This window comes from Hemitrygon akajei, chromosome 2 (genome assembly GCF_048418815.1).
Source record: "Hemitrygon akajei chromosome 2, sHemAka1.3, whole genome shotgun sequence".
Classification (NCBI taxonomy): domain Eukaryota; kingdom Metazoa; phylum Chordata; class Chondrichthyes; order Myliobatiformes; family Dasyatidae; genus Hemitrygon; species Hemitrygon akajei.
In genome coordinates, this window is record NC_133125.1 from 25463023 (window position 1) to 25476185 (window position 13163).

The 13163-nt window shown below is 37.0% G+C and overlaps 1 protein-coding gene across 4 annotated transcripts in view; it reads left to right on the forward strand.

Annotated features, from left to right (window-relative positions):
- commd10 (COMM domain containing 10) overlaps nt 1–12285 on the forward strand; it is a 76659-nt gene extending 64374 nt beyond the window's left edge. For all 4 annotated transcript variants that reach the window (XM_073068910.1, XM_073068929.1, XM_073068900.1 and 1 more), the window contains exons 6-7: nt 6292–6351; nt 11456–12285. In XM_073068910.1, coding sequence (XP_072925011.1) covers nt 6292–6351; nt 11456–11494 — 99 coding nt within the window. In that variant the 3' untranslated portion in view covers nt 11495–12285. The remainder of the gene's footprint in view (nt 1–6291; nt 6352–11455) is intronic.
- The last annotated feature ends 878 nt before the right edge of the window (nt 12286–13163 follow it).

The window sequence follows — 13163 nt, forward strand, 5'->3', positions numbered from 1 at the left end:
ATTTATTTTAATGAAGTATAATTGTTGCCTTTATAATTAACCCTTCACTGCATCTGTTTCCACTATAATTTAGATTTGTCCTATTATTGCAGGAGTGGTTCTTTGCACTTCGTCCTATAATTTCTCTATAATTCTACAGTTCCCATTCCATTGATAAGTATTGATTTTGGAAATAAAAGACTGCAAGCATCAGCTTATGCCTCACATAATTAAAAATACTATTATGTTTCTTGTCATTTGCTTTTCTTATCTATTCTGCTTCTTTCCTGATAATATTGTATCAGCCTTCACTGCGTAGATCAAGTAATCATTCTCTTTTAGAAACATCAGTAACAACAAGTTGAATTGATAGAGCTCCTCTAACTGAATAAAATCTCCCATGCTTTTCCACAGGAACAATTTTTGAACAAAATTTGACACTATGTCATAAGGTAAAAATTAAAGCAAATACATTCTGATGACGACAGTTGAACTGAAGAAGAATTGGGAAGGAATTCTGGGCAAGACATAAGACCCATTAGATATGGGGGCAGAATTAGGCATTTTACCTATCAAGCCTGCTCTACCAATCCATCAACTGAAAACACAGATGTCGCTGTTGAGTGATTAAAGTATCAGCAAACATTATTATTCTTTAGAATGGTGTCCAGTGCACCCTATCCAGGCACGACTTATTTGCTTTCAGATTCACCAGCAGCTTGTGTACCAATTTAGTGAGGAGAAACTGGCACAGAAATGAAGACAGCTAGGCTTAGATCGCTTCAGTTTTGAACAAAGGACCTAGAAATCTGTCCGTGGACAACACATAAGCTGCACTCGAAAGAGATGGAGATGGGAGTGGGTCTGCTATGTGACTCTTATATTGCCTAATCAACACCTACCTCTACAGTTATACCAAAATAAAGTGAAATGCATCACTATAACATTATTACTGAATTCTATCCAGAGATTACTTGGAAATATGCATCAAAATGTGGGAGTTTTTAACCTATACTAATTGTCTCCCTTGTCCAAGGATATGTGTCAGAGATTGATATAGGAATATTTTACCCAAATTTATGTTGTGATGCTGGACACAAATATAACATGGTCTTGCAATTTTATCTAAACAATGCATTTAATCAAACTCATTTAAATTATTTTTCTTTATCAATCTTTTATATTGAGTTTCGAGTAGATAAACATAACAACGATAATGATACAAGGAGATCGGGATTACATTAATAACGGTTAACGTATACAGAAACAGACTCTGAGTAGCATGTAATTTAAGCCTCTCAATCTCTTAGTAACTAAACATGAAAAAGACTCAAAGAAAAAAGTTTTTTTACGGAAAAGAAAATCCCCCTAAACTAAAAAAAACAAAATAAAAACAAAACAAACAAAAGCTGGGCTGCCATGTTTCATCGGTTAAAATCATTATTTGTCATTAACTCTGCTCCTCTATACACAAACAAAAAGTTATTGAGAAGGATTCGGAAAAGGTCAGCTTACATCATATGAAAATGTTGAATAAATGGCCTCCAAGTTTCTTCAGATTTAACTGAATTCAAAGCTCATTTAAATTCTAATTTAAGGACCTGTTTGCAAATAGACCTGATTCTTCATTTCAAATGATATTTGTTTATGAATTTATTTGATTTAGACTTGACCAGCTAACTACAGTAAAGCTGTGCAGGTGACCAGGAAGCTTAAATGGGATGCCTGCACTAAGTTATGACAGATTTTGTATACTATTAAAATAATCTCTTTATTTAAACTGTCATAGAATATCCTATCTTATCTTGCTATTTTAATTTTAGGTTCTCTATTGTATATCACTTGCTGATTGTGGATACTTGTACCTTCTTTCTTTTACCTTGTTGGATTTTAAACTTGCAACTTATTACTCCATGGTATTGGACCATAACGCCAGACATCCTACACTACTGACAAAAAAATCCTATCTAAGTTAGTACAGTTTTAGACTACAACAAATCAGTATTCTCAAACATTGATTTGAAATTGTGAAGCTTTTTTTTAAGAAAGACTGACTAGCTTAACATTAGATTAGTTGCTGTTGTGTCTCTGGTACTTTGAAGACAATGTCTTGAAGTAGACTAAACAAATCTAAAATTGTTGCAGCTGTGAAAGATTAACCTTGTTGGTTTCGTATTACGGAAGAATGACTACTTGGCATCAGTAGTCTTTACGTTTTGTTATGTAGGCACCTAAAATTATATGAGGAGCCCATGCGGAGCCATATTCTGTAAAGCTGTGAATTGAGATGTGTGAAGTGGGATTAATCTTAAATTAGACTTCTCCGCTACCATTGACACAATGTTCTTAGTGGCTGTTTCCTGTACCATTAATTTGTATAATTACTCCGATTGTTAATCTTCAGGGGGGAATATAGTTGAACAACATTTGTTAGTTTAAGCATTTTTTTTGCAGCCAATATAAATCACCTAAATTGGCTTCAATAATTAATTTGAGACAGATTGCACTAACTTACTAAAACTACCTCGACAGCACCTGGTGAAGCTGCAAACTCTATTCATTAAAAGGACAAGGACTGCAATTGTTGAAGACTCCGCTACCTGGAGTGCGCTTATAAAATCACATGTCATATAGACTGCTAAGTCACAGTTCTGGAAGCACTGTAGAAGCTCCTCCTAACTGGAACTGCACTGGGTCAATTGCTCGAGATCATTTACAAGCTGAGCCGTCAACAATTCCTCGGTCCCCAGGTGAATAAAAAGGAAGAGCAAACTTGAACTTTAACTTGTTACCTTCTTCAGTTGCTGCAAAGTCAATGTCAGCTTGAGCATGTCAGCCAGATCAACAGCAAACAATTTTATACCTCAAGTTAATATGGTCATTTGACCAATAATCCTCACATAATGTGAGGAGAAGGTTTGGATAACAGCTTGTCGTCATTTTCAATTATCTCTGCTCCTGCAGCCAAATTCTGCACAATCATTTTAAAGAGCATTTAAAGACCCTATTAAAGAGCATTTTCTTGAACTGAAAAAATATCTGACTGTTGGCATTAAATATAATGTTCAAAATTATTGTTATTAGTGTTGTATATGAATTGCATGGATTTTTAATGAGCAAGATAGAAATTCAGGATGATTGTGTTTCTAAAGTAATTAACATATGTCCTTTTGGGAAAACACTTTCTCTTGGGCCAGAGTATGAAGTGGTGAGAGAAAATGGCAATGTTTAGACTTGAGTTTAAAAAGAGGGTAAAAAAAAAGGCCGGAAACACCACAGGGCCATCAGCACCTGCGGAAGAGGAATAAGTGAATGTTCAGGTCTGAGGTCCTTCCATAAGCCATTTGGCCCATCATGCCTACTCTGCCATTTGATCATGGTTGATTTATTTGTCCCTTCAACCTCAAAGGACTGGGGAAGTGAGAAAACGAGATAACTTTTAAATGTGGGGAAGTGGTGGGGATGTGTGAGAGATGGTTAGAACACAGGGAATAGCTCTGAGATGTTGAGGCCTTGAGAGATGAGGGTTGTACACCAAATAAATGTTCACAGTAGCAGTCAATGAATTAATGATTTGATTGCACTAAGACAGCATGTGTCTGTGGAAGTAGTGGGAGAGATAGAATGTAGTCTCTGAAATGTGTCCAGAGGACAAAACAAATGTGTAATTTGTTTTTGGGTAGGGTGTACTGTTGAATGTAAACAATTTTCTATTGGGGTAGCTTCTGAGAAAATAAATCTGTTGAAATTATATGTCCTAACTTTTATTGTGTTCCAGCATTTTGATTATAGTTAAGACTTCTAGGTTTTTCTCTGTCATGTAATTGATATAATGTTATGTACATCTCTTTAAATTATGGACCTCCACAACAACTCTTTCCACATTTAAGGGCCATCTTTCTTGTCTGTTTACGTGGGACTGTTTCAATTTCTGGTAGTGTTCCATGTTGGCATATCATGACAACTTCAGCATTCTTTCACAGGAAAACAAAAATGTGGAAGTTAAACACAATGAAAGTTTCAGTATTATTAAACTGTACTACACCTTTTGATGAACTCATGTTTAAATGATTTAAATGTGAAATATTTTAGAATGGGTTGAACTGAACAAAGAAGGAGTCCATCCTTGACTGTTGTTGACACGTAGAAGTCCTTGGATCTTTGACTTTATAGTTCAGCAGATAGAATTAGAAGGTAACTGTTGCTGCAGAACAGCTTAATAAGGAAACATCCCCATGGTCATTGTTACTTATTCACAATGGTGCTTTATATATTAGTGAAAAGCTGAACTTTCCACATCACCCACTATGGGATTACTCTGCTGCTGTGGTTTCTAACTCTTCACCTTACAATAAAACTCTAGTCTAACACCAATAATTATGTAAGTAATCTTTTTTGATCAGTTTGTTTATGTAAGTTTTATTTTGGTTGGATGGATTTCAGATGAAAACTGATGGGATTATTTTTGAAGTTCTAGGCCTTCCTCTCTTGTCTCCTTTCCTCAGATGAAACCAATGACTATTATAGTGATAGCTAGAAATAATCAAACTGTTGTGCTTGCTTTCTGTGCAGAAAATAAAAGATTACATTGTGTTAAGAATTTTTTTCTCAGTTAAATGTAGGAAATGATCCAAGTTTGGTTTACCATTAACCAGAAAGATGTGGAATTATGGGACTGGTTTTGTTCAATTATTGTTAAAAGCTGGAGATATTTTAAAGGTAGTAAGAGGTATACACAATTATGAGGGGGCATAGGAAGGGTAAATGTAAGCAGACTTTTTCCACTGAGGTTGGGTGAGACGAGAACTAGAGGTCATGGGTTAAGGGTGAAAGGTGAAATGTTTAAAGGAACATGAGGGGGATCCTCACTCTGAGAGTTGTTTGAGTGTGGAATGGGCTGCCAGCAGAAGTGGTGAACATAGGTTTGCTTTCAACATTTAAGAGAAATTTGGATAGGTACATGGAAGGGAGGGGTATGGTCTAGGTGCAGGTCAGTAAAACTGGCCAGATTAATAGTTTGGCACAGACTATAGATGGGCCAAAGTACCTGTTTCTGTGCTGTCGTACTCTATGACTCTGTGACTAGCCGGAGGACGAACTCTATATATCTTCACTTGGAAAAAAATAGTTTCTTCTGGTAAAAAGAAACAAAGGGAATGAAACAAAGTTTTGAGACCATACAGATGGCAAAGTCATTAGAGGAGATTAAATGGTTGGTATACAGGTCTCTAAAAGTGTTAACCATTTGCTGTTGAATCATTGTGCAGTTAACGAAAAGGTTACCTAATTGACTCCCATCGTAGTTGTAAAATATTGCCAGTAAATGTTCTTATGGGTGCTTTCCAAAACTTCAAATCACAGCATTATTATACACATATAAAACTACCTGGAGGTGAGCCATGGTGAAAGCTGAAATAGCTTTAAAGCTCTGTGGACTGATGGGCCATTACGAGAATTTATGACATTTATTTTCCATCTTTACAAGATGCACCAGTATCACTCTCTGGGTGAATACCGCTACCTAAATGCAGCGCCAGTAGCATTATACTAATTACTTTTTGACTTGTGTTGTAAATGCACCCTATGCTAAATGTCAGTATTCTAGAATATATTATTTGTTAATTTATTTGTGGCAATATTATTTTACATACAGTGTTGTGCACCTTGGTGCAGAAGAATGTCTTTTCATTTGACAGTATACTGTACTTGTATACAGTTGAATGACAAAAAAATGAACTTGAAAATATAATGTTCTTTTTGTAGCTTTCTATTTGATTTAAGGGTACAGTTGAGATGCTGATTTGTGCCAATTAAGACACTGTTCTGAAAAATTCTGCTTGCTTTCATGTGCTTTATCATTGATTTGTAAGACATAATAAATCATTATGTAATCAATAACTGGAAAATTGAATTAAAAACTGCCATGTTTGTTATTTATAGAAGAAGGATGAGTTTTAACTGACAATTTTCACAGATTTTCGTGATGTTTGATGTCCCATTGACCTTGTGGGTGTTTTCTAAATTCAATCGTTTCTGAGGATTAGACTGGTATTCATTACAACTGTTCTGATCACTGCAAGTTTAAAGATGTCTGGAAAAATAATTAACTTCTCTGCAGCTGAGTGATGTGGGAAAATGCCAAATATTTAATCAATTTAATTTTATTTTTTTCTCAGAATACTTTTGTCTTTCATTCCACTAGTTTTTCATCTGCCTGTAAATTGATTGCTTTTATCATACGTGTAATAAACTGTTGCATTTTTGTAGCTAATATTTAAAAAATGAAAAAATCCTTTTGTTTTTGTTATACAGAATACAGAAAGCATTTTTGTGGAGTTTAACCATAGAGAACTTCTAGATTTTTACAATAAGGTAAGATTTTTTTAATATTTTATGGCAAATCTCAATTCACAGCCCACATACTATTGTTGCCTTTGTAGCAAGAAACCATTACTCCAAAACTGAACAATCAAAATAAAATTGTTTCTTTGCCTCAAAAGCCTCTCCAGCTCACTGACTGCTCAGTTAGCTTGCAATTGAGCTATAAATATAAGGTCACTGTTTCTTGAGCCCATGATTTTGGTCAAATTGGTGATAGAGTTCATTATCATTCTGCATTGGCGAGGGCAGTGTTCATGGTAACCACATACTGAGGCTTGAACTTAGTACACCATGTTGACATGCTATGGATTGATTGCTACTGGTAGACTCCATAAGTTCCTGAACAACTAGCTTCTTTAAATACATGCAAACCTGGTATCAAAACTGGTGTTCAATTTCAGAAGCAAAATCTTAGGAATCTGTTGGGGAATCTGTTCATGGACGTTGTGAGATTAAATCTGGTACAGAACCCGTGAGTCTATTGATTTCAACTGAGATTTTATACCTGTTCTGAATTGGCCAAATGACACCATTTTCTCAGTAAATCCAGTAGAAGTTCTGTGGGGTGGGCTTATGGGATGGAAGGAAAGGAAAACTACAACTCATTATGTAGAAATTGACTCCCTCCACTGTCTGCCTGTGTCCTTGGTTGTCCACCTGAAGCTGAGCTGTGGGCTGGGCTTAATCAGATATTTGGTCTTGCATCCTGATTCAGAAATGCATCAAGAGCATTATATTGGTGGACATACAGTTGCAAGAAAAAGTTTGTGAACCCTTTGCAACTACCTGGTTTTCTGCGTTAATTACTTAAAAAGTGTGGTCAGGTCTTCATCTAAGTCACAATAATAGAGAAACACAATCTGCCTAAACTAATAACACACAAACAATTGTACATCTCGTCAATACTGAGTACGCCATTTAAACAATCTCAGTCTAGGTACAAAAAAATGTGAACCTCTGGGGTAATACCTTCTACAGAAGCTATTTAGTGGTGGGTGTTCCAATCAATGAGATGGGATTGGAGGTGTGGGCTGCAGAGGTGTCCTGCTCTATAAAAAGACACACAAAGTCAGGTTACTGACAGAACCTGCTCTTCAGAAGAGAGATCTGTTTATGTGCACCATGCCTTGATGAAAACAACTTTCAGAGGGCCTTAGAAGAATTGTAGAGATGCATGAAGCTGGGAAGGCTACAAAAGTATTTCTAAAGACCTTGGTGATCATCAGTCCATAGTAAGAGAAATCGGAGGAGATTCAGTACTGTTGCTATTCTTCCTCGGAGTGGGTGTCCTGCAAAGATCACACCAAGAGCACAATGTGCAATGCTGATGGAGGTGAAAAAAAATCCAAGGGTAGCAGCAAAAAGAATTGCAGACAGCTTTAGATCTTGCTAAAGTGTTTGTTCATGCATTCATTATAAGAAAAAATACTAAACTAGGATGGTGTTCATGGAATGACAGCATGGAGAAAACCACTGCTCTCCAAAAAAAGTATTGCTGCACGTCTCAAGGTTGCAAAAGACCACTTGGATGTTCCACAATGCTTCTAGGGCAGTGTTCTGTGGACAGATGAGCCAAAACTTGAACTTTTTGGCAGAAATGCACACCTGTGTTTGGAGAAAAAAAGGGAACTACAAACCAACACCAAAACCTCATCCTAATTGTGAAGCATGGTGGAAGGAGCATCATGGGTTGGGGTTTGCTTTGCTGCCTCAGGGCCTGGACAGCTTGTAATTGTTGAGGGAACAATGAATCCAAAATTGTATCAAGACATATTACAGGAGAATGTCAGGGTAGCGGTCTGTCACCTGAAGCTTAATAGAAGGTGGATGATGCAACAAGATAATGATTGAAAAAGAACAGTAAGTGAACAGCAGCATGGTTTAAAAGGAAGAAAATTTGTGTTTTGAAATAGCCAAGTCAGAGTCCAGACCTTGACCCAAGTGAGATGTTGTGGCATGACCTGAAGGGGATTGTTTGTGCAAGGTATCCCAGAAATATTGATGAACTGAAACAATTTTGTATGGAGAAATGGTCTAAAATTCCTCCTCACCATTATGCAAGTCTGATCAGTAGCTACAGGAAATGTTTGGTGGAGATTATTGCTGCTAAAGGAGGCTCTAACAGTTATTAGATACAAGGGTTCATACTTTTTCCAGCCTGGACTATGAGTGATTAAACTATGTGTTCAACAAACATAGGTGAAGTACAAATGTTTGTGTGTTATTAGTTTAGACAGATTGCATTTGTCCATTATTGTGACTTAGATGACGATTAGACCATTTTATTATGAGTAATTAATGCTGAAAACCAGGTAATTGCAAAGGGTTCACAAACTTTTTCGCGACTGTAGATTGATTACTATAATACTGAAATGCTGCTCTGCTGAGCGCAGGCCTCCCTCTGGCATTAACCTCAATTTAAAAGATTTCTTCAATCATTCTGATATAGCTAAAATAGACTGAGCATGCCTTAGGCTTCCTCCCACATTTTATTCATATTAGAGGCTGACATGTATGTCTACATGAGGGATTCCCAGAATAAAAGCTAATTCTGTGATATACAGTGGCATGCAAAAGTTTGGGCACCCCAGTCAACATTTCTGTTATTGTGAAGATTTAAGTGAGTAGAAGATGAACTAATCTCCAAAAGTCATAAAGTTAAAGATGAAACATTCTTTTCAACATTTTAAGCAAGATTGGTGTATTATTTTTGTTTTGTTCAATTTTAGAGTGGGGAAAAAAAGGAAAGGAGCACCATGCAAAAGTTTGGGCACCCCAAGAGATTTGAGCTCTCAAGAAGGTCTTAGACCTTAATTAGCTTGTTAGGGCTATGGCTTGTTCACAATCATTGTTAGGAAAGACCAGGTGATGCAAATTACAAAGCTTTATATAAATACCCTGATTCCTCAAACCTTGTCCCAACAATCAGCAGCCATGGGCTCCTCTAAGCAGCTGCCTAGCACTCTGAAAATTAAAATAAATGATGCCCACAAAGCAGAAGGCCATAAGAAGATAGCAAAGTGTTTTCAGGTAGCCGTTTCCTCAGTTTGTAATATAATTAAGAAATGGCAGTTAACAGGAACGGTGGAGGTCAAGTTGAGGTCTGGAAGACCAAGAAAACTTTCCGAGAGAACTGCTCATAGGATTGCTAGAAAGGCAAATCAAAACCCCTGTATGAGTGCAAAAGACCTTCAGGAAGATTTAGCAGACTCTGGAGTGTTAGTGAACTGTTCTACTGTGCAGCAACACCTGCACAAATATGGCCTTCATGGAAGAGTCATCAGAAGAAAACCTTTCCTGCGTCCTCACCACAAAATTCAGCGTCAGAAGTTTGCAAAGGAACATCTAAACAAGCTTGATGCATTTTGGAAACAAGTCCTGTGGACTGATGAAGTTAAAATAGAACTTTCTGGCTACAATGAGCAAAGGTATGTTTGGAGGAAAAAAGGTGCAGAATTTCATGAAAAGAACACCTCTGCAACTGTTAAGCAAGGGGGTGGATCGATCACGTTTTGGGCTTGTGTTGCAGCCAGTGGCATGGGGAACATTTCACTGGTAGAGGGAAGAATTAATTAAATACCAGCAGATTCTAGAAGCAAACATCACACCATCTGTAAAAAAGTTGAAGATGAAAAGAGGATGGCTTCTACAACACACCTCAAAATTCACAATGGAGTACCTCCAGAGGCGCAAGCTGAAGGTTTTGCCATGGCCCTCACAGTCCCATGACCTAACCATCAAAAATCTGTGAATAGACCTCAAAAAAGCAATGCATGCAAGACGGCCCAAGAATCTCATAAAACTAGAAGCCTTTTGCAAGGAAGAATGGGCAAAAAATCCCCCAAACAAGAATTGAAAGACTCTTAGCTGGCTACAGGAAGTGTTTACAAGCTGTGATACTTGCCAAAGGGGGTGTTATTAAGTACTGACCATGCAGGGTGCCCAAACTTCTGCTTCGGGCCCTTTTCCTTTTTTGTTATTTTGAAACTGTAAAAGATGGAAATAAAGTAATCTTGCTTAAAATATTAAAGAAATGTGTCATCTTTAACTCTATGCATTTTGGAAATCAGGTCATCTTTTACTCACCTAGCTATTCACAGTAACAGAAATTTTGACCTGGGGTGCCCAAACTTTTGTATGCCACTGTATAGTGGTTATTGAGTCTGAGGGCCTAAGCTAGAAATTTATCTGACTTCTGGATTTTAGGTTAGGATATTCGTGACTCAAATGCAGCAGAAAGCAGCAGGGATCTGTCGATGGAAGATCTGAGCAACCAATCACATTTTGTTGTTGGGGTGAAGTGCCTGCTCACAGTTGCATTCACAGTATTTGGATGGCATGGGCCTCGTCTCTCCTGATGCCATTTGCTGTTAGACATCAGTCTTTGGGGATCTGTGGCATCCAGTAACAGTGATATAGTCATCTCTGAGCAAGCAAACACAGTCAACCAAAGAGGAAGTTCTTTTTATATAAGAAAATTTCTAATTAACATTTTAAACCATCTTACGGATAACAAAGTAATGGTTGGAATATTCATGTGATAGTGTGATTTTTACATTACTCATATAAAGCAATTTGGTTTTTTTTTTAAAGCTTTTTACTTTACAATGGGATATTTTTAAAGATTTATCTGAGGTAATGACAGTTCACCAATTTTGTTGGGGGGGGTTGCAAATCAGCTGAATCTGCTGTTAAATGTTATTTAAAGACTGAGTTATGCTGTGCAGATAACAATGAAGGCTGCAAAAGCTGTAGATAAACAGTGAATCACTGACAGAAACTTAATTTCTCTTTTTAACTAACGTACATAAGAAATTACTATCAGGTTTTCTCCATTGTAACAGCGAGCATGAATTTAGTTGCTATCATTTCTCTGTACAAGTTCCAAGGCATTGCATCATTGGACCTATGGTTTGTATAGCCTGTGAACTGTCTAAGGTGATAGAATCTAAGTGACAAGAGCTAACCTTGACCAAACTCAACTCAATCAAAATCCTTTCCACTGTTCCGCATTATTTTGCATTCAAATGTTTGCCGACATAATGGTCAATGAATAAGACTTATCTAAAATATGTATTTTTTTAATCTTCTATAGTTGGAAACTATTCAAGCACAGTTGGATTCTCTTACATGAACAAGATGTTCTCATCCACAGAACGCACACTTGTCAACTGCAAATTTAATGACTGAGAAGTTTTCATCACATAATACGCGCTGCAGAAATCAAATGAACTGTTCCCAGTGATGCGGCATTGCTATGATGTTACCACTTTTTGATATCTATACCAGTCAATTGTTCTTGGCTTTCACTCCTTTTTACTAAAAATTCAGTAGCACTTGAACTGCACGCTGTCAGACCAAAAGGTCCCCTCAGTAGATTTAGATTTATTGACAATATTTTTGGATGAATTGATGTTCTGACCATGATGTGATATTTAGATTTGTCCTCAGCCAGAATTAAAAAGGATATATTCGATTCAAAAGTACAAATAAAAATTGTAACGTAGCTCTAGGATAGACTGAACAGCAATAATGGCTTTAATTAGATATTGTCATTTGAGGCTGGATAATTCATGGGACTGCTCTTATATTTTCTCATTTTGTTGCATTCCAGTGACAGTTTAGAATGACTATCTATATATGATATTTATGAATTTCAGGTTATTAATACAGACACCCTTCTGTAGAATTGTACTTCCTAAAGCTAAAAGACATTGTAATCATTTTTTGTTCCCGTCAAATTTTCCATATTGTATGTGTTGAAAACCAAACTGAGATGTGTTATGTGCCATGTCATTGATTATATTGCCAGTTGAATTAAAGTGTCAGAACAAATCTTTTTGTGGACTCCAAATGTTCATGGAATTTCACACTAAAAGTTGAAGTGGAAGCATCTGCATATATTGAAATAAATATGAAAATGTTGATTTTGTGTGTGGATTTTTACTGCACAGACCTTTCACTGTATAGTGTTAGGTACTGTTGGGTTATTGGATGAAAAATTAGCACCCACACACCACATGTACACACATTTACGATCATGCAATAGTAATGGCAAAGATTCTTTCTTTTCACTCTAATGCAGCTTTTCTTATTGTATATTTTAATTTTCCAAAGAAGAACTCCAGTACGATTTTTGGAAAGGCATCTCATGGGTAAAGTAGCAATTCCAGACTAAACTTGAATCAGTGCTTGACAGCTGTGGCAGAGCTTGAATGCTATTACCTCTTACAAAGTGAAATCAAGAGACTTGGGTGACAACAGGGCTTCGTAATCAGATGAGTTCAATGCCTTCTATGCTTGCTTTACAGCCATAAGAAATGAGAGCAGAATTAGACCATTTGACCCTTTGAATCTGCTCTGCCATTTCATCATGGCTGATCCACTTCCCTGTCATCTCCATTCTTCTGCCTTCTTCCTGTAATCTTAGCCACCCTGACTAATCAAGAACCTGTGAACATCTGTCATAAATACACCCAATGACCTAGCCTCCATAGCCACCTGTGGCAAGAATTTCACAGATACACCACACTCTGGCTAAGAAATTTCTCCTCATCTCCTTTCCAAATGGACATCCCTCTATTCTGAGGCAATGCCCTCTGGCCCTAGACTGCCCCAGTATCCACTCTAACTAGGCCTTTTAACATTCAATAGGTATTAATGAGATCCTTCCCTCATTCTTTGAAATCCCAGCGAGTAAAGGCCCAGAGCCATTAATCGCTTCTCATCCTATAAGCCTTTCATTCCTGGAATCATTCTCACAAACCTCCTCTGAACCTTCTCTAATGTCAGCACATCCTTTC